Source organism: Vicugna pacos, chromosome 1 (assembly GCF_048564905.1).
Source record: "Vicugna pacos chromosome 1, VicPac4, whole genome shotgun sequence".
NCBI lineage: Eukaryota > Metazoa > Chordata > Mammalia > Artiodactyla > Camelidae > Vicugna > Vicugna pacos.
This window is the reverse complement of record NC_132987.1, coordinates 17,655,804-17,677,212: the sequence shown is the minus strand read 5'-3', so window position 1 is coordinate 17,677,212 and position 21,409 is coordinate 17,655,804. Positions and strand designations below refer to the sequence as shown.

General features: G+C 36.7%; 1 protein-coding gene across 3 annotated transcripts in view; it reads right to left on the bottom strand.

The window, feature by feature from the left end:
* The window catches only part of ARMC8 (armadillo repeat containing 8), a 95,786-nt gene that overhangs the window by 59,983 nt on the left and 14,394 nt on the right, over nt 1-21,409 (bottom strand). For 2 of the 3 annotated variants that reach the window (XM_006216055.4, XM_031678157.2), the window contains exons 2-5: nt 14,953-15,029; nt 4,244-4,315; nt 1,989-2,131; nt 1,787-1,884 (exon numbers count right to left, since the gene is read on the bottom strand). In XM_006216055.4, coding sequence (XP_006216117.1) covers nt 1,787-1,884; nt 1,989-2,131; nt 4,244-4,315; nt 14,953-15,029 — 390 coding nt within the window. The remainder of the gene's footprint in view (nt 1-1,786; nt 1,885-1,988; nt 2,132-4,243; nt 4,316-14,952; nt 15,030-21,409) is intronic. The other variant, XM_015249345.3, reaches the window with a different exon arrangement.

Below are 21,409 nucleotides of genomic sequence, written 5' to 3'. Positions count from 1 at the left end.
CCCACCCAACACTTTTCACGGATTCTCCACTGTCTCTGAGGCATAAAGGTATTTCATAATTTAGACATTCTCCCTGTGAAAGTCACTTAAATGTCCCCGTGTCTTAATTTTTCTTATGTAAAGAAGTTAAATTGGTGTAGATAAGAGTTCTAAAACTATGTACCATGATCCACTAGTGGGTCGGGAAATCAATTTAGAGAGAGAGGAGAAAGAAGTTAAATCAGTTGGCCAGGATCAATTTCTTCCCCATTACTGGGCTGGGGGTTGGGGAGAAAGTTCAAGGGTAAAGAAGACAAGTGACTGGTTTAATTTCTTTGTAAACATGACAATCAGACCTTCAGGAAAACAGATCGATATTTACTAGAAAGACAGCCTTTCTATGTAGAATGCTTTGAGGAGGATGTCCCCAATTTAGAAGTGCTTACAGTAAACCAGAGTGGTCCATGGACTAGTGGCGTCTCAATTACCGGGAAACTTGTTAGAAATGCATATTCTCAGGCCCCAACCTGCAATCACTGAATCAGAAATTCTGGAGGTAGGGTCCAGGGTTCTGTGCTTAAAGAGCTCTCCAGGTAATACTAGTGCATGTGCAAATTTGAGAATCACTGTAGTAAATAATCTATAGATTTCTGAGGTATGGATCTCTGAAAAACGCTGCCCAAATCCCTGAGGTAAAACAGATGTTTCCTAATTTAGAACCTCCCTGCTTTGTGAGGTCACCCACAAACCTCACTTGGAGACCTTATGTAGCATTACGGGCCAGAGGAGCAAGTGTCTGGTGTCGGAAAAACTAACTATGGAGGCACGTGGCATGTCCCCTCCCTTTTCCCTCCTTGCTTTGCCTGTGCCTCTTTACTGCTTATATTCTTGAAATACCTTGAAAACATGATTCTGGACAACATCTCTGATTCATATGTATCTGCTTTGACCTTCTAATTCTGTGTGTTAGTTCAAAGAATCACAACCAGAATTTTTTTTTTAAATGGAAAAGGATAGACTAGAAATCAGAAGGCACCACATGTATGAAATGTTTTGTGAAGACTATCTCAGGATATTCCCCATCCCCACACACACAATGTGACAGTGGAAATTACTTCTTACTGTGGATTGTGGATAAGAGTGTTTGAAAAATATTGGCTTGGGTCATTTTTATTAAGAAGTCCCATGTAATCACCCCCTAATAATTCTCAAAATTTTTAAAAACCATTGAATGACTCTAAAGGTCTTTGGATTCTCTCACATGTATTCTCTGATTCTAGACTGGCAGGTAAGCCTCCAACAAAGTGCTGCTCACTCACCTCTCCAGCCGAAATGGACACTAATGCCCCTGTGTTCTACTGCTCTGCCCACTGCCCTGCATATCCTCTTACACAGATCTTTCCTAGAACGGCTTCCTCCCTTTCTGCTTCTTGAAATCTTAACCAGTATTCAAGACCCAGGTCAAATTCTATCTTCTCTATAAAGCCTACTTTACTGGATTTAACCTGAAGTGAGTGCATTAAATATACTGCCTTAATTTCTAATATTAAGAAAGTAAGGTGGGTCTTTATACCCCCCCACAAAAGAACAGCTTATAAATTCCCCAAGATCTGAGACTATTTTTCACTTCTTTACAAAGCCTAGAACATTTGATATTTGCAAATTAGCAAGAACTCAAATACTTCTTGAGATTTTTCTATAACATAACACAGTTACCACAGTTATGATGCATTTTGAGATGCTAAGTAAATTAGATGTATGCTATTAGTAAAATGTAACTGATGATGCAAAAACATCTAAAACTCACTGTATACAGTAGTTCCTCTGGAGTGACGGGACTGGTGAAGATGGTGCGCAGGCATCGGAGGCAAGCTTCAATGAACTTTAGGTCCGGGGACAGTAGTCCTATTAACAGAAAATAGATTTGAGACTCAGGGTTTCATCCTGTATTTAAAACACTGCAAACTGATTCTACTTTCTACTTGTATAAAAATGACTTCCTCACATACCTTGCAGTAAGGCAGGGATAATATGGCAATCTAGAAGAGACTTGACATTGTTTTCAGTACCCATAGCAAGACTTCCCAATACCACTGCACATTCAGTTTTCAACTCTGTGCTTGAGGTTTCTTGCTGAAGCAAGTACAATAACCTAAAAAGAAAGAACTTGATAAACAGAAGACACTTAAAAACTTAAAAGTAAACATTAGCTAAAAGAAAAAGGCTACCAATACATCCCCCATGCTGAAAATACGGTTGGAAAGCTTACAGAGGGCTAGGAAATGGTCATATTTTTATATCACCTGCTAATTTAATGACAGAATATCTGAGTGGAGGGAAATCTAGAAGAGATTTTCATCATTTTAAGCAAGAGAACTATCAGATTATCTTAGTTTATCGGGAATATAAATCTGAAAGTTGTCTACAGGTGATCCCTGTGCAAACGGCAGCAGCACCGTCCATGTTATCTCCATGGATATGAAGACTCCCAGTGCCAAGTGCCGCTGGATCTTAAGGACTCTGAATATTCAGCACTGTAGTTCAGAGATCACAGGCTTTTAACCTAGAGGGAACATTCAGAGTCCTCGCGTAGCTCTTCAAGCAAGAGAAGCTCTCTTCTTTCTCCAGTTCTCCCATTTGGGGAATCAGAAGATCCTCCTACTTCTACTCCAGCTGAGCCTGTCAAACAACTGCTCCCCAAACTCTAATCATCCACCACTTATGACCATCTCCCTTATGTTCTAAGTAGAACCTCATGCTCCCCAGAGCATATTTATATATACTGAGCACTAATCCCCTAAGAAAGGCTGCTGAGACACATGTACCCCAATGTTCACAGCAGCACTATTTACAACAGCCAAGACATGGAAACAACCCAAATGTCCATCGACAGATGACTGGATAAAGAAGTTCTGGTATATTTATACAATGGAATACTTCTCAGCCATAAAAAAAATAAAACAATGCCATTTGCAGCACATGATGGACCTGGAGATCATCATTCTAAGTGAAGTAAGCCAAAAAGAAAGAAAAATGCCATTTGATATTACTTATATGTGGAATCTAAAAGAAAAAGGACACAAATGAACTTCTCTACAAAACAGAAAGAGACTCACAGACATAGAGAACAAATGTGGTTATCAGGGGCTAAAGAGGGTGGGAAGGGATAAACAGGGAATTTGAAAATTATACCTTTGGGGAGTGATGGAAATGTTAGCTATCTTGATTATGGTGGTAGTGTATACATCTATCAAAATTTATCAAATTGCTTATCTGAAATATGTGCAGTTTACTGTATAGGAACCATATCACAATAAAGGTGTTAAAAAAATAAGTAAAAAAAAAGAAAAGAAAGGCTGCTGAGAGCTTTATAGTTACCAAGAATATATTTAACATCAATTATGATAACAAACAATGAAACCACTAATCCTACATTAAAAGATAAGAAAAAAAAGAAGAAAGAGAAGAGAAAAAACCAAAACATTAAAAAATTCTGGGGGGTGTGGGGAGGGTATAGCTCAGTGGTAGAGTGAGTGCTTAGCATGCATGAGGTACTGGGGTCAATCCCCAGCATCTCTCTTTAAAACAAACAAACAAACAAACAAAAAAATATATATATACACACACACACAATAAAATATATAAAAATTTATAAATATATTAAAAGTAAATAAATTAACAAATCCTAATTACCTCCTCTATCAAAAAAAATTCTGAATGAAAAACTTAACAGCAATTGCAAATAAAACTTAGCTCTGAGTAGCAAAGACAAAGGGGAACTTATAAAACTGTCATCATCTGCCAAAAGGAAGCTTCTTCATCAGAAGAAATCAAAGTTTCCATGTTCAGTTAAAAAACAGCAAATTTTAAAAATTAAAAAAGAACAGCAGTATTAAAAACCAAGATTTTTTTTAAATTCAAAAAACATTTTGGGAATCCTAAGATGTTATCAACCAATCATATAAAACCGGCCAAGGCTCTGAGGAGATACAGAAGAATCAAGCTGGTGTAGACTGTCTATCTACCCAATGATCTTCCTGAACCTCTAAAAAGTATTAATACATTTGCTTCGTATTCCATTCTCTGGTACTTTAATTTTTTAAAGAGATGCTTCATATACTCCAAAACATTTATTTAAAAAATTAAGAGGCTTTTCAAAAACAGGACAGACAATACAGAAAAAAGATGAATCTTATGGTTGAGAATAAGAAATATACTTGAAACTTAGTATGAACAGCAGAAAAGGGCAAGACAGCAAACTCACCTTGGAACAGCTCCTAAAACAATGAGGTTGGCTTTCTGCTTGTTGTTTCCAATTACAGCATTTTTCATGTCTCTGAATTCAGGGAAAGAGAAAAGGGTAAAGTACGTTGAGACACCACAGAAAAATAAAAGATCAATCATCCCACTTTCTCTTTATAAGGCAACATCTTGAATTGACTCATACAGAAGTTAGTGACATAGTGAAAACATTGATGCTTTTCCACCTGGAGTGCCAAAGAGAAGGGACAGAGACAGATGCTGAGTAAACCCGGGGCTGTAAAACAGGACAGCAGTGAAGTGGGGAAAGTGGAAGATATCTTCAGTATTGGCAAAAGACTTCTAACATACAGAAAGTTGAGTTTTTCAAAAAAGGCTACCAATCCTTTGAATAAAAAGAAATCTAGGCCACCTTCTCACTCACAGCCCTGGAAGTGGGGAGTAAAAGCACCCAGAATGTATCTGATTCTGTTCCAGGGACCATGACTTTGTTTACTTTTTTCCTCTTTTTCTGACTTCTCTAGACTGAATACTTCTTGTGATTCCATTTTATCTCCTTTATTGTCTTAGCAGTACCTCTTCAGGTTCTGTTTTGGGTTTTTTAGTGGTTGCTTTACAATTTACAATATGCATGGTTTAACTTCAAGGGATATCATGCCATTTCCTGTATATTGTAAGAGACTTGCAAGCATATACTTTCATCTCCCCATCCATTTTTGTGCTGCTGTCATACACTTTTGAATTAGTTAGAAACAACATAATATATTGTACTACTTTTGTTTAAACAGCCAATTATCTTTTAAGGAGATTTAAAAATAAAAATATTTTATATTTCCCATATATTCACCATTTTTTATTCTAGCTACACTCAGATCTTCACTTCACCAGGAGTAAAATTCTATTCCACAATAAGAGTATCTCTACCGATGACCAACTGATTCATAAACACATGGTTGTTCCCAAAGGACAGATGGAGAAAAAAATAAATAGCTCAAAATAAGCCTAGTCCTAGAGAATATTTAATAAAAAGAAAAACTTATGCTAATTAGTCAGTAGTACTATCTTAATATAGAACACTAGAACACCATGGGTTTTCAAAGTGGGGAAGAAGGCATCAGAGACTCTTAGGGGCATTTCAGAAGTTTATGAGGGTGTCTAGAAATTCCTGGCCATAGTTTTACAAATAGATAGAAAGCATTTTTTACACAATTTTAAAGAAAACTGTATTTTTCAGTATTTTACCTGCCCTGTAAATAAAAGGGAAATTACGCTTTTTATTAAAAGTTATTTCATTTTGGAAAATCAGGTCAGTGGTACTCATGGTGTCTGAGTCATCAATACCACACATATATCAGCCCACATTTTCAGCTCTTGCATTCATACTTCATTAAGTTTGCTAGCACAGTCACGCCTAAGCGTCTACATACTGAAACATTTATACATTATCTTCTTTTAAATTTTACCCTTTACATTATAAGCAGGGAAGGATTATATTATTTTTGGGTGTTTGTGAGGTTATATTAGGGTGGATTTAATTTCAGGATAGTGCAGGAATCAGTCATTACAAAACATTTACAAGGGGAAGCCAAATCTGAGAGCATTAAGACCATTGTCATGGAGCCTCAAAAAGTTCTTAGCTCACCCAAATTCATTTCTTCCATATCCCAAATCTATTCCCCTAGTCACCTGACCAGCATCTCTTTTGGCTTCCCCTCTTTTAGACGGCAGAGCTCTACAATACATAGGAATCATTTGCCAACCTTTAAAGTTACAATCCTGAAAAAGTTCTCTAATTAGTAAACCATAATCTTGTAGAAAAACAGAGTAGAAAACAGAGGTGGGAAGTTACTTAAGAAAATCAACAACTAAATATTATAGTCAGATTGTGTTTCCAATATCAACCAAATTCACTGGCATTAAAAACCCTGGTAATAATAATTATAATATCCTTCTCTTTAATTACCTTCTTTGATTACTGCAGGAAAACACTGCTATGATGCAGTGATATGCTGAAAGCTGATTTCCCCCTACAAGTTTTTGAATAGCATTTTCACAAGTCTTGAGCCAAACACTGTACCTACTAGTCTTCTTCCATTAGCTCAGTGTCTGAGGGTGGTCTATTTTTGAGGGCTTTTCCTCTTTTTCTGTAAACTGTCTCTCAGATCTTCCATATTGTTTATAGGGGTTATGCAGGAGGATTTTTTGTTTATGAGGATTAAGCTGAATGAAGCTTACCAAAGTTTTAACCAAGTTCTGATACATTATATAAAATGCGATACTGGAGCTTCATTTAGCAAAGCATAGCTGATGGACTGTATGTACATCGAGGGTCCTGCCTCTTGGGGATGCCTGCTGTTTTCTTAGAGACTTAGTTCCCACTTATCAGCTTATATGCCCTAACCTAGCAGTTTGTCATTTACTTTCATCTTCTTCCTTTCTCTTAATGGGTCTGCCTATACTAAAGCAGCACTCATTTGTCCACTTGCTATTTACTAAGAGTCTATTTTACGCCAGGTGCCATTCTGGAGGCTCTCTCTAGTCTGGAATTCCCGACCCTAACTTTTTCCCAGATTTCTCTTCAATCTTCCTAAACTAAGCAGAAATGAGGTGTCCCCACATTACCTTATAAACCCATTTTAAGTATCAGAAACCATGTGAAAGTAAATGTTTTTAGAGTCAAAAGCAAACAAAAACCCCTCCAACACCAAGTTTCCAGTTCTCCTAATAGTTTGCAAAAAGGACATGAAGGAGGCAGCAAGTAGTTACAGAGTAACTGCAAGCTAAAGAGAACATAATGTCTAAAGACAACAATTCTTGTTCTGGCTCTAACAAGTAAAATATTCCTATATTAGATAAGGAAGAAGAGATGTTAATACCCAGCAAATGAATTCTATTCAACTATTACTATAAAGGGTTACCAGGAGATCATTTCTATGAAAAAATTAAAACCGAGAGAGACAATAATTATCACATATACCCATTTTTAGCAGATATAAGATTAGTACTGTGTAAAATTCAATTTCAGAGCCAGCCAAACAGAGCTTCTTTCAGTTGCCAGAGGGTAGCTATTCTCTCTCTCTCTCATTTCCTTATCCCCTCCCTCACAGCATTCCTGGCTAACTTTACTCATCTTTCAAGTCTGAGCTTGTATGTCAATGTCATCCTCCAGGAAGCATGCCCTGACAACTCCTAGGTCTGGATTAGGTATCCCTTCCAGCGTCCTTTATCATACACACTCATTACTTTTTTAGGACAGAAGTCTATCTCTTCAGAGGCAAGAAACCAGCCTGACCTGGAAATCTCAGAGAAGTTACTATCAATGGATCATAAAACATACCATATAAAAATCCGTATTTTTGTAAAATGCAAACTCACAACTATCATCCAAGATGGGAACACAACAAAATCATGCAAGATGTATGTACACTGAAGTTTACAAAGCATTCCATATCCATTACTTAATCTTGACTGCAATCTTGAGTAATATTAACCCCATTTTACAGATGAGGAAACTAAGGCTCAGGTTTGGGGGTCTACTCAGTCCCACAGTAAACAACAGAGCCAGTCTCAATCCATATCTTTCATGCCAAGTGCTTTTTTCCATTACCTCCAGCATATGAGACATTCAGAACAAACTGACTGAAAAGACAAAAGAATTCAGTAAAGGCATTTTCTTTTTCCTCCTGTTTTTCAATTTTACACTTTTATACAAAAATAAGAGCATCTCTAACTTTTAGTCAGACATCCTTTTCCCAGTAGATCAAAGGAATACAATCTCCTGTCCACAAATTTTTAATGTTGGGGGGGAAATTACCCTACTTATATACTATTGAAATTCAACAATTACTTTTTGGGCTCGGCCCTGTGCTAGGCTCTATGAAGAATACAAAAGCATCACATAATGGAAAGCCTGATCTGAAGAGTTTACAATATCCTTGGGAAGACAAAAATAACACTAACAATTAAGGCAGTGCTGTATTATAGACAGTGAGCTTACAGGGCTGACAAAAGTAGATGATAAGACAAGCTTAACAGGTTTTGAGGCAATGGTAGGAACTAAGATGAATCCTAGAAAATGGTCAGCATTTGCATAAGTGGATGAGGAAGGCAAAGGGAGTAACGCTGGAAATGAATATGGCATATTTCTGGGTCAATACCAGGAGTCAGGCCTGAAAAGAAGGTTCCCTTTAAGGTGGGAACATTAAGCATGAAACAAAGTTGGAAAAGTGATAGAGAGAAGATATAAACTAAAGGGTGACAGATTAAGGCAAGATCATGTTTTTTATCAGAAAAAGGACATGAAGGAAGTAGTGACTAACTAAGGAAGAAAAGCTGAGTGTGGAATGGATTGGAATATAGATAATCCTACACCCAACAGAGGCAACTAAATGGCTGATGTCTCTCCTTTGTGGTCCCAAGCCCCCCTGTGCTTATCATTATCACAGCATTTATTAATCAAACTACAGTGGATTGCCTCTTTAGTTATCTGACTCCTCCATTAGACTTTTGGAACCCCCAGAGGAGTGACTACATTATTCCCTCTCATATATTCCCAAACTTACACAAGGCCTACCAGGCACCTGGTAGGCACTCAATAAATGTCTGTTGAAGAAATTAATCAATTCATCCAGGTATCTGGTTATATGAGACTGACTAGGTGGCAGCCATAGGAATCATTTATAGAGAAGACATTTTAAGAAAGTAGTTAACAAGATGGTTTGCTAGGTACAGGAAAAGTGATACGTGACACATGTTGAGTGTCAAGTCCGGATGCCTGGGTGCAGAGAATACTAGGAAGTTTGGAGAACAAATCTCTTAGCAAAACAAGGATCTATCCTGATTTTATACATACTGAATTATCTTTGAGGTAAGATAAGAATCTCCAGGTAGAAAGGCTAAAATGTAAGCCTTGGAGATATCCCACACTTTGAGGATGGGAGAAGAACCAGCATTAAGATGCTACAAAAATGCATTTGCCAGGGAACATTTTCAGCTAGAATCTTAAATTTGCCCACTAATAAAGGAGGCACTCACTTTTACGTGAAGGCTAACTTTTCTACTTCCTTTCTTTGTTCTGAAAGAGATTAATTTTCAGTGTGATGGAGAAAAAGGTCTCAAATATGAAAACAACATGTACAGTGCCTACCATAGCATATCTAAATGCCTAAAACAGAGCATTATGATTTGTGATCAAAACCAAGATAGAAAGTAACATCACACTTTGCCATTAAAACAGTAGGAAAAGTAAAAAAAAAAAATTAATTGGAATCTAGACTTGCTGAAGAAATGTTTCAATCAGGTATGAGCACACTTATTCCTAAACAGTCAAAATAGCATAAATTGTAACTGAAAACCTAACTATCACCTAAAAATAGAAAATTATCTTTAAAATCATTGAAGGCTGGAGTCAGAAGCTAAAGATCAATTGTGTCATTTAAATTTTGAACAGTATGACTTCTCAATTACCTGAAGCAGCTCTTATTTGGAATATTGTGTGTTCATTCTTGGTCTACTTGGTGTGAAGTAGCCAAAAACTACAGTGGATACTGAAAACTACAATCTGAATATAAAGTTTCATCTACTTAGGAAAACTCACTTTTCATAAGATGTTCATAAAATAAGGAGAAAATACACATTTGTGGGTAGCTATAATAAGGCAAATGGTAAATACCTTAAAAAATTATTTGGACTTGGAAAATTACAAACATACTCACTGTTCTGTTCCTGTAATAATAATTATTATGATGCTCTTTATGAAGAATGTAACATCCAATCATCCAAGCACAACAGCTTTCTAATATTTAGCACAGTTAAGGAATGAGATTATTTGTATTCCAATCAAAGTCACCATTACCATATGTGAATTTCCAATTTTAAAAGAATTAGATAATGATGATTTATTATTCAAACTAAAGTTATTTTTAACATAAGGCCTTGATTCAGGAGACACTTGAGAAATTTATAGTGAACTTCAAGTCAGCTTAGCATTTATTGTGCACCTACTATATGTATATATTGAACAAAACTGAGAAGTGGCAGTAATTTAGTTCACTCTTACAATTACCCTGTGGTACAGATTTTTGAAATGTAGGTAGCGTCAGATACAGTTTCAATCTGTATAACACCAGTTCAGAAACTAGGAGTTGTTGTACTTGTCTTTGTTTTATCAATATATGATTATAAATCACCCTATATTCTCTGAAAATGAAAAGTACAATGTAATAATTGCACTAATAAGTGCCAAAATATTTTATAGTATATTGATGAATATTATTAATATAATCATTCCAAAGAACATCAAAAGTGTGTTAGAACATTATGAATCTGTAAGCATACAGTTAAGTGGCTTATAAATATGAAAAGATATATACAGATATGCTAATATACACAAATATATACAAATATCAGCTAATCTTGACGTTCAAAGTTAGTATCACATACACATATAAACAGCTTATCTATCTGCATACAAAACTATGTCAATTTGATCTAATAATTTCTGGAGGATCTTGTTACCCTTTTAACCAGACTGAACTGTCTCAGAATATGAAGTTTTAAACAAGTAAGACTCAGAATCACTCCATTTTATTTGGTATTATGGTCATCTTCATTTATGTTTACCTGTAACACTTTCAAAAATGACTGACAAGATATTCCTTTTGAATTATCCTAAAACTTCTACTTTAGGCAAAAATTTCCAAAACCCAAAGGCTTCATCTTTTGGGAGCTCATGCAAGAAAATGGAAAGTGTCCCTATTCTACTGAACCCAGAAGTACGTAATTTCCTGGAACCAGGAAAACAAGTACCAAAATTATTACCAAAATGAACTTATTTCATCAGTACATTAAAATACTTCAGAAGACACTTTTAAATATGGATACCTGTTAAAAACCACACAATTCTACAGTATCCACAAATGCTTGCCTGAGTTTACCAGAGAGACCTAATCTAGTTTTCTACTTTGATTCTACTTTGTAACTACAAAGCCAGACATATTTGCTTATATCATCTTTTGCCTTTCAGCACAGGGAATATCACCTTAGGGCCACAAAGGAATATCTGTTGACTTTTTTCATGGAGAATCACTAATATAAAAACCAGATTCAGATGCATTAATTTAGGTACATTAAAAAAAGCAGTGTTTAACCAACTCTGATTTAAGGTCTCCAAAAACATTTTGATAGTTAATTCTTCTTCAAATAACAGATTTAACATGGTTGAGCTAATACCAGAGTAAATTCACCAAAAATATCCTGTAATTACTCTTTAAAAGTCATACATAGATTTCCACACTAGAGGAAGGTCAAAATTTGCAATACAGCAGTTTATCTGATATAGCTACTCTCTGTTGTAGTAGCAAATGCTGTAGTTTATGACCTACACGATTGACCTCCCTGTTCTCTCTGTTCATATCTTACTCCATACCTAATGATCTTCTACTCAGTTATGCATTTGACCTTTGCTTTTCAGGACCTGATTCTGTTTTCAAACCTTTAACACATTAAGACCATTCAAATTTATGCTAAATATTGTACCATTAACAAAAAGTTGTCCCTAGGATAACTTCTCATTCTTCAACATTTAAAACTAACCAGTTCTGATGTTTAATAATATCTTTCAACAAAGGCATACTCACTGACTAGGTAAAATGGTCCTTTATAACATGAGTTATCAACAAAGAAGTTCCCTATATTTATGGGTATGGTTACGGATCTAACTCAGCCGAGTAGATTAGTTATGGGCCAGGATGAAAAGTCATTATTCATCTTCAATTTCTTTGATTTTGTTTTTCCTGCTAGTGTATTATGTTTTATATTTTCATAATCTTTATTGAGACAAACCAGACTTAATATTGCTAGAAAAATGACAGAACTCTGGTTGTAATGTAGCTAAAGTTAGTCATCAATTCTTTCATGTCTTTCCAATTGGATATTTTGGATTCAAAGCTGATTACTATAGCCACTGTCTTTCCCCTCCCTAAAGCTGGAAGACTACCTTTGGTTGCCTACACTCTGCGGCCACCTCCTTCTACCTACCTATTTTGGTCCAGTAATGGTCTCTGTATGACTGATTCAACGGTGGCTGTGCAATATGTATTAAAAGAATTAGTCAATTCTCTTTTCCTAAACATTATTTTGGTTCCCCCCTTTCCTCTATTAATATTGTAATATTCTAGTATTAGACAAGGTTAGTTAAATAAAATGTTAAAGGTATAATTCACTTTTTATTCTCTTGACTATGTACAATTAATTTTTAGACAGTAACAAAGTTCAAGAAAGAATTAAGTCAGAAAGAATATTTCTGAGGTAAAGAAAGATTTATCAAATCATACTACAAACACCTCTATAAGACCCTAAGTGAAAAGATTTTGGGTAATCTGTCCCTTTCAAACTATAAATAGATTTTAGTCTTATACATAGCAATCACTTTCACTGGAATGCGTTTGTGTTATCACTTGCATTCTCTTGTCTGAATCAAGAATTCTAGCTCCTCCCTGTCTTCTCCTTCAGTTTGAATTGTTTTCTCTGACATTTCCTATTTGAGTTTTCCTTTCTCTTCTCTGAAAAGAATCATTTTATTTTTGAAGTTGTTTTAAATTAGGGCCAATAATGAATAACCACCTAAATGCTGATTTGTGGGTATCCACAACATACCAGCACTGAATTTTATATTTCTGACTTAATTCTTAACAACTTGGCAAGATGGGCTGTGTTATCTCCCTTTACAGATAATGAAGTTGAGAATCAAGGAAATTAAGCAACTTGCCCAAAGACTCTACTAGGAAAGGACTTAATTAGGAAATACCAGAACCAGGAATTCAATCTACCGTTGTCCAACTCAAAAGCCCATACTCTTTCCACTCCACTATCCATCTTTCCACACAAACCTTTCTTATCTTCTTAGCTTACAGCTAAGTGTCTGACACTTGATAATTCTTTAAGAGGCACTAAAGCTATCAAACTATACCTTAGCCGGTTTGTAAGAATACACTCTTTCCAGTGTTTTTATGCCTCATTTGATATTTTATCACCTTTCAGGAAGTTACTGTGTTCTTTGGTATATGAGAAATTTCTAAAAGTGATGATTAACACTTAAATTAGCTACTCATATGAGAGAGATATGACTCAAGATAAGTCTTTCATGTGGAATCCCTGATTGAGAACTTTAGCTTTTCTCCTAAACAACCATAGAAGCAGTAATAATGAAAATAATTACAGCACCATTATCTTCTATCATTTATTGAACACTTAATAAGTCTGACATTTTCAACTGAACTATTGATTGAGGAATCTTAAGCGATATCTAGGATTATCAATATACAAAGGTGTCTGGCTTTGTGTGGGGGAATGTCTGCTTGCCTAAGAAAGCATATTAAATTAAACCTATTCCTTCAGCTAATTTGTGTGCCTAGGTACAACCCAAACTGATTGATTTTACGAGTGGATTTAATACCACTTTTCCTGGTATTAATCAAACTAGACTTAAAGGGCTGATTAAATCATTACAAAGTCTCCGAGTTAAGGGACAAAGGCAAAGTCAACATGGGAAAATAAGAAATATCATCTACTATTTCTGTGAACTGAGAAGATGTGAAGAGAAGGTGTCAAGTAACCCAGGGGAGGGGGGCGGTTTCCATCCAGCTCCTTACCTTCCCTTCTAGTTAAATTTGAATAGTCAAGCAGCCTTACTTGCTTAACTTGCCTCTACTTTACAAACACACATCCCCAAGACATCCCTTCTATAGAGTCTTTTTTTTTTGGAAGAGGGGAGCACAGAATAAGAATTATAGTCAGTAGAAATTTCCATAAACAAAGCATCCTAGCCTTGCCATGGTCAAGCAAGAGTTAAACTGAAGATGTTATCTTGCTGATAACACTAACAGGGTAAGAGAAGAAGAAAGGGACTCATTTGTGCCCTCACTGCTACCCCATGAACCTCATCCTGATCGTTTTTTTTGTGTCCTCCTTCCCCAGGACACAGCTCAACCCTGTGGACACTCAGTGTTTCCTAATGCTATGAGTAGTCTTAGGCTAGACCTTCTTTCTTAGAAGTAATGTGATAAAAGCATACATAATAATTTGCTCTTAGGAGAGAGAATTCATCTTTCAGTCATTTGCAATCTTATCATGTGTCTCAGTTAATTTTTTTTTAGAGTATAATCACCTTGGTTATGTTGCTTAAAAATGTTTCCTCCTTAAACATGAGGGAATTATGGAGAAAAGAAGTGCATTTAGGCTATGAAGAGTTTATTTAAATTTTCTAATGATTGCTTTCTAAATTCTGATATTTAAAACATCACTAGGAGACTCAAACCTTAGAGACCATCAGTGAGTTAATCAAAAATAAAACAAACTCCCCCAAACCCTACTGACTTATTCTCCCACCCTTTTCCAATTATAAAAAATCATCGATTTTGCTCTCTTGCTTTTGCTGGATATTAAAGTCACAAAAGCATTCTTCAAAGTAAACATTTTTAAAAATGTAAAACAAGTATGCTACAAAAAAAAAAAAATGAAGTTAACCATGTCAGTTAACAGCTATCCAACAGATAATTTTTTACAGTACCATATTAAAGTCATGAATGTCAAGCGGCCATTCCAAAACAGAAGAAAAGAGTTATAACCCTGCATTTTCAGAATTATAATATTTGACAGATTCAAACATGAAACAAACAAGACTTTTTGATAGACTCTTAAATACATACTACTTACATGACACCTTGTAGAACTTTCTGGGGATCAGGGTCAAATAGCCTGTCAACATAGTGGCGACTGCTAGCTGTTACTTCCTAGAAAGTGGGGGGAAAAATTATGACATCTGAAGCCATGCAAATCACAAATTCACAGTATCACCCACAACACCAAATAGCTATATAATCTAGCGTAAGGCAGAAGCATTAGAGTTTCTATAAAATACTTATAATATTAAATCATTCTGAGAAAAGCTTGTGACAAGATAAAAAATAAGAGGGAAGAAAGAAGATACCCGGTTCTCACTAAAAACATAACTAGACGGTGGGGCCTTTGTGGTGATCCCTGCAAGCTTCGCCAACAGAAGAACTGGGAACAAGTGTTAAGAAGCAAGCCACGTTTCTGAATGGTTGAATATCACCTATATATGAAAAAAAGATATGTTGCTTCTGCTTAGTACCCATTAAAGGGAGGGAAAATCCAATTCTCAGCAAGGAAAAAAGGACTTCATGAGTCTGTGAAGGGTAGTCTGAGTGCAAGAGGAACAGACTCAGCGTGATGCAGAGGAGCTGTACTGCTAGGAACAGACATACGTGAAAAATAAACTAATATAAAGGAGTTGTCACACTTTCTGTGAGGGAAAAACAATTAAGAATTAGAGTGACTTGTCAGGTCCAACAGAGTTACCCAGTCTAAACTGGCTAAAGCCGCACAGAAGGGGGAGAGTTAGAGCATGAAGAGCAAGGGAGACACTTACCTCCTTATATTTGTATTGCAGGGTTTGCTCTATTATGTTCTTTTCTGTTAATATTTATGGGGGAATTGTTTATTTTTTATATCTAATTTTCAATACTTAACATTATTTAAAGCAAAGAATATATGTCTAAGAGCCATGGAAAAAGAATTTTCATCCCTTGCTGCTTCTTTCTGAGGCCTGCTGGAATATGCTCATGTACTACCTACCACCCATTAGCAATAAATCACTATAGAGAGGAAGAAATGGTCTTCTGGTTTACCTAGAACCCTTGATTAGAAAAGAGTTAATCGCCAAAACACAGGGCTAGCTTAAAATTCTGAGTCTCCAAAAACAACTCTGGAGAAAAATTTCAAGAACTCCAATTTCCTGACAATATAGTTAATCCAAAATCAAAGCATATTTTCATATTATGAGCTTGCAAAATATCCTCAAAGGCAACTCAAATACCCACTTTCATTTTGTTTTGTGTTTTTTTTTTTTCTTTCTTTGAGGGGAAGGTAATTAGGTTTGTTTATTTCTTTTTGGAGGTACTGGGGATTGAACCCAAGACCTTGTGCATGCTAAGCACACACTCTACCACTTGAGCTATATCTTCCCCACCAAATACCCACTTTTAATACATACTCCATTTATAAAGAACAAACTGTAGCAGCAAACAAGCCAAACTGATGAAAATCCTTATGCCCAAAAGGGTACCACTAAGGACTTCCTAACAGGGTCTGGCTTCCTCAAAATAACAGAATCAGAGAGTTAGAAGGACTCTTAATTACCTGTCCCAATCCCCTGGCTAACAAATGAGGGTTAATCTTTACCCAGATGTCAGACTATCAAATGTTAAATAGGAATTCAAACAACAGCACAAATATATCAAGAAATAATATACTCAAGAGCAAAATCCAGGGCAAAATTAAAAACAGTATTCCTATAATACAAACAGATATGTCTTGTCACTCCATTTGAGCATATGTGCTTTCCAACAAAAGTTCTTCTGCGAACTTCAGATCTTTCGACTCCCTTCCTATCTAGGGATTCATCTTTGACTTTACTGTTCCTCTCCGCACACTCTCCCACAGCTCTGTATCTCTTGCCTCTCAATATGGTTTTTAAAAAGGTACTTGGGTTTAAGAGCTGTATTTTAAACAATATAAAGTTCGCCCATTAACAGCAAACTCCCTTACTGCCCTATGACTGGGTCATTTAATTAAACAAGCACTGCAGAGCTACTATATATGCAAGGCACTGAGGAAGGAATTAAAGTCAGAAAAAAAAATTAGTAAGGCATGGTTCCTCCCCTCAAGAACCCACATGCTACTGTAATTGTGTGTACATGTTTATATTCCCTACTAAAATACAAAACAGAAGTATATACACATAAAGGCAACATTGAGGAGGGAGTTAATAAGCCAGCAGCATCAGTGAAGACTTCTTAGAGGAGGTGGTTTTGGAAAATGAGTAAGATGCAAAAGGATAGACAAGGAAACAATCAGTGTCACAGCCACAGCCATAGGGCATGTGAAACCAACACACAAGTACCATAAGCAACTACATCAGTTGCTGGCACTGAAAAAGAAGGGAGGAGAGTAGAGAGGAAACCACAGAATAGAAAACACAAAAGGCTAACCAATATATCACAACAGGTAGCCAATAATTGGAGAGTTCAGACTGCCTTCTGGTCAAAGTTCTATGCTAGGTGCCGAAGAAAATACAAGAGGATGTTAAGGCAGGACAGTTCATGTAAAGAGCTTACAATCTATAAAGGGTCAGTCATATATACAAAAAAATGATCCTCTGAGCTGCCTAGGTAGTAGTAAGCTGAGAGGACAGTCACTTACTCAACCGGATTTTACTCTATGCTTTTGCCTAACATATTAATTTGTTTCTCTGTGTGGGACAATTCTCGTATTTCACTGCCTTCCTTTGTAGATCACGCCACCTCTCTCATTTCAGCCCTCTTCTCTTTTCTTTTAAAAGGCATCCTGGAAATGGAGATTTGAGAGAGAAGGAAAGTGATGCAGATATTAAACTGGCTGGCCAGGGAAAATTTCTCCAAGAAAATTTGTGCGAAGACCTGAAAAAGGTGAAGGAATCTGGGAGCAAAGCTTTTTAAGCAAAGAGAATAACAAATGCAAAGGCTCTGAAATGGGAAGTGTTTGCTGAGATCAAAGAACAGGAGGCCATTACAGCTGGAGCAGAAGGAGCAAAGGAGAAACAGTAGGAGATGAGGTCAGAGAAGAGAGACCAGATGGTAAAGAGCTGCGTTGTCCAATATGATAGCCACTAACCTCATATGGCTACTGGGCATTTGAAATGTGGCTAAAAATGGAATTTAAAACTTTTTAACTTTAATTAAAACTAAAAAGCCAATACTGGAATCAGTTATTAGAAAACTGTTAAGAATGTTTAGAATTACTCGGGTATGTAAATCTACTTTCAACTACAAATTTTATGAACCCTAAATACCAATCAAAATACAAAGCAAGCATTTCCATTCAAAATTTAGTATCAAAATTCTGTAAAATACATAACAGATTTTGAAGACTCAATATAAAAAAGTAAAACACTTTCATTAATAATTCCTTATATTGATTACATGCTGAAGTAGTATTTTGATATCCTGGTTTAAATTAGATACGTTAAAATTAATTTCATCTGTTTTCCTTTTACTTTTGCAGCACAATTGCTAGAAAATTTAAAATTACATATGTGGCTTGCATTAATTTTCTACGGGACAACACTGTTATAGAGCCTTGATGGTCACTGTAAGGATTTTGATATTTCACGGTGTAAGCTGGGAAGTCAGAGCTTTAGGAAAAGAGAGACATGAACTGACTTTTTTTTAAAAAGGACTGCTCTGCAATTTGCAATTTCAGAAATAGACAAATGGGTGGAGCAGGCTAGGAAACAAAAGCAGGGAGACTAGGTAGGAGGCTATTTCAATAATTAGAAATGCAGTTATTTCAGAGAGGTGACGAAAGTCTGGACTAGGCCAAGAGTTTTTGAGGTAGTAAGATTTACTCAGATTCCAGATAAATGTTAAAATTGAAATAACTATTAAATTGGATATACTGTCAGAATAGATATGGGGTGTGAAAGATAGAGAAGCCAAGGATAATACTTAAGATTTTTGCCTGAGCACCCAGAAAGACTGAGTTGCCAGAAGAGAAAAAATGTGGGAGTTGCAACTCTGAGTGAAAAGATCAAAAGTTCAATTTTGGACATGTTAAGACTGAGAATTTTATTAGCCATCCAAGTGAGAATGTCAAGTTAGCAGCTGAATATATGTCAAAAGTCTAGGAGAGAGTGTGGGTGGGAGATACAAATCAGGGGTTGCCAGCGTAAAAATGGGATAAATTCACTTAGGGAATAACCACAGATAAGGCAAGGCCTGGAGGCTGAACTCCAGAACACCTCAACAAGCAGTCAGTGTGGTGGGAGGAAATCTAAGAAGCCAAACAGGGGAATGTTTTAAGGAGGGAATAATCAAATAGCATAAGATGATAACTAAGACTATCGGATTTAGGAACACGGAGGTCATCAGTGATCTTGACAACAGCAGTACGGGCAGAATGGCGGGGCCAAAGCCTGAGTGGGGAGGGTTTAGGAGAGCAGAGGAAAAGAGGAATTAGAGAAAGCAAATATAGACAACTCTTTTCAAGGATTTTCAGGGAGTAAAGGGGAGTGAAGAAAGTAGTAGCTAGAGGAAGAAGTGAAGTCAGGAAGCTTTTCTTTTCTTTTTTCTTTTTCTAAAGATGGAATAAATTAAAGCATGGTTATTCACTGGTGGAAAAACTTCTTAAAGAAAAACCTGCTGCGTCAGGGTAGGGGGAGAACTTCTGGAGCAATGTTCTTGAATAATTGAGAGGGAACTGATTTACTGACCAAGTAGAGCCAGAAAGTACAACAGCCAGAGGCAATTAATTAGGTGGACATGGTGGTGAGAGCTCGTGGATATTCTCTCTGATCATGTCTATTTTTCTAAAGTTAAAATGGTGGGGGAGGGTGGGAGGCTGGGTGAAGCAAGAAGGAAGGAATACGATACTGAATGTGCCAGAAAATACACCAGGACTGCCAGGCAGCACTAACCCTCTTGAGGTTCATGATTATGAATTTAAAGTGAGACCAGTCAGCATGACTGAGTTTTTCTCCAGCTACATTAAAATGTACAGAAGTTGTCATGAATAAGACAGTTGGATTTAGGCAGAGCTGGAATTTCACCAGGCATGGCTGACAAAGCCAGAAGAAGGGGTCAGCAAGGTGAGAGTACATGCAAGGGCGTAATTATAATGACGGACCTATTGAAGACCAGTGAAAAGCGGTAGATTAATAGAATGCAGGTTTAACAGAGGGACTGAAGAAGGGCTGTTGGTATTCAGGCAGTAGAAGGAGTGGTTTGAGAGGACAGAAGGTGGTGGCCAGGATGTGTAAAATTGAGATTACAAAGGGGTTTTAGTTATTGGTAAGGTCAAGGTCTAGGAAATAACCACGGGAAAAAGTACCTCAAGGTAGGGCACGGTATATGATCATTGGGGAAGTCTAGAATTTAAGAAAAACTGTCTAGTATCACAGATAATGAAATTTCCATAAGTTATCACAGAAATACTGCTAAAAAAAAGTGACCATGAGCTAGGAGCTAAAAATCCTAAAGAAATGAGGGGAATGATCCAGAGGGTCTACAGATGACTACGACAAGGTACAGTCTGGTGAGATTCCGAGCTGGAATGTTTAGAGAAAGAGGAAGAGAGGGGTCTGAAAAGAGCAATGAGGAGCAAGTCTGTATCTATACCGTAGGCCTGGAGGCATGAGGGATATGGGAAGAAAAAGAGTCACCAGCCAAGAAGATTGCAGGAGAAAACTGAGGAAAAGGGTGTCAACAGGTGAAAAGCCCAGTTTCAGTCTAAACAAAACAATGAAGGAAATGTTCAAAGAAGCTGAGGATAAGAGAAATCCAGTGAAAAGAGCAGGAGGAAGGCAAGGGATCTGGATAGAAATGTACAGGGACAGAACATATGGGCATGAGGAAGGACCTTAAGAGTCCTCAGCGTCTTGTGGTAGTTAATGTAAACAGAGATAAAAAGCTTAATCCTGACAACCTCAAGGAAAAGAAGAGTGAGGCTGTGATACTGGAGGAGGTAGAGGTGAAGAGAATTTGGGGGCTTTTTCATTCTTGCCAACAACAGTGTGGATGTTGGAAAGGGACAGTTTGATCCGGGCAACTCTTATTTACTCCAGAAATATAAGCAGCACTGAGGTTCCTTCCTCCCTCCTGCCCGTAGAGGCCAAAAGGTTAGGAGACTTTCTGATGATCTGTCCTTTCAAGATGTGGCTTCACTCACACTTCAAAACAACAATACCCTTTTAAATAACTCTCTGTAGCTTCCAGTAGCTGGAAGGGATTGTACAGTGATTCCTCCATCCTCCCAACCAATAGAGTAAATGTGCCAAGCAGCCAGCTAAAGCTAAGGGTACAGTTTGTGCCCATGAAGGAGAGTAGTGCTAGGCAGGGTCACACTATGACCTCTGCTTTTTGGCACAAGGCTTCAAACAAATGACTTAGTAAGTCCTCAAAGCCTGGCTCTGAACTCATTTACCCATTCAAAGCTGCAGAAACCACCACAAATGTGTATATTACAATTCTGTTACAGTTTTATACTTAATAGAATCCCCCCAAATTATATTATGTGAAAATGTGCATGGATCTCTTCAAGCAGAAAGTCTGTATAT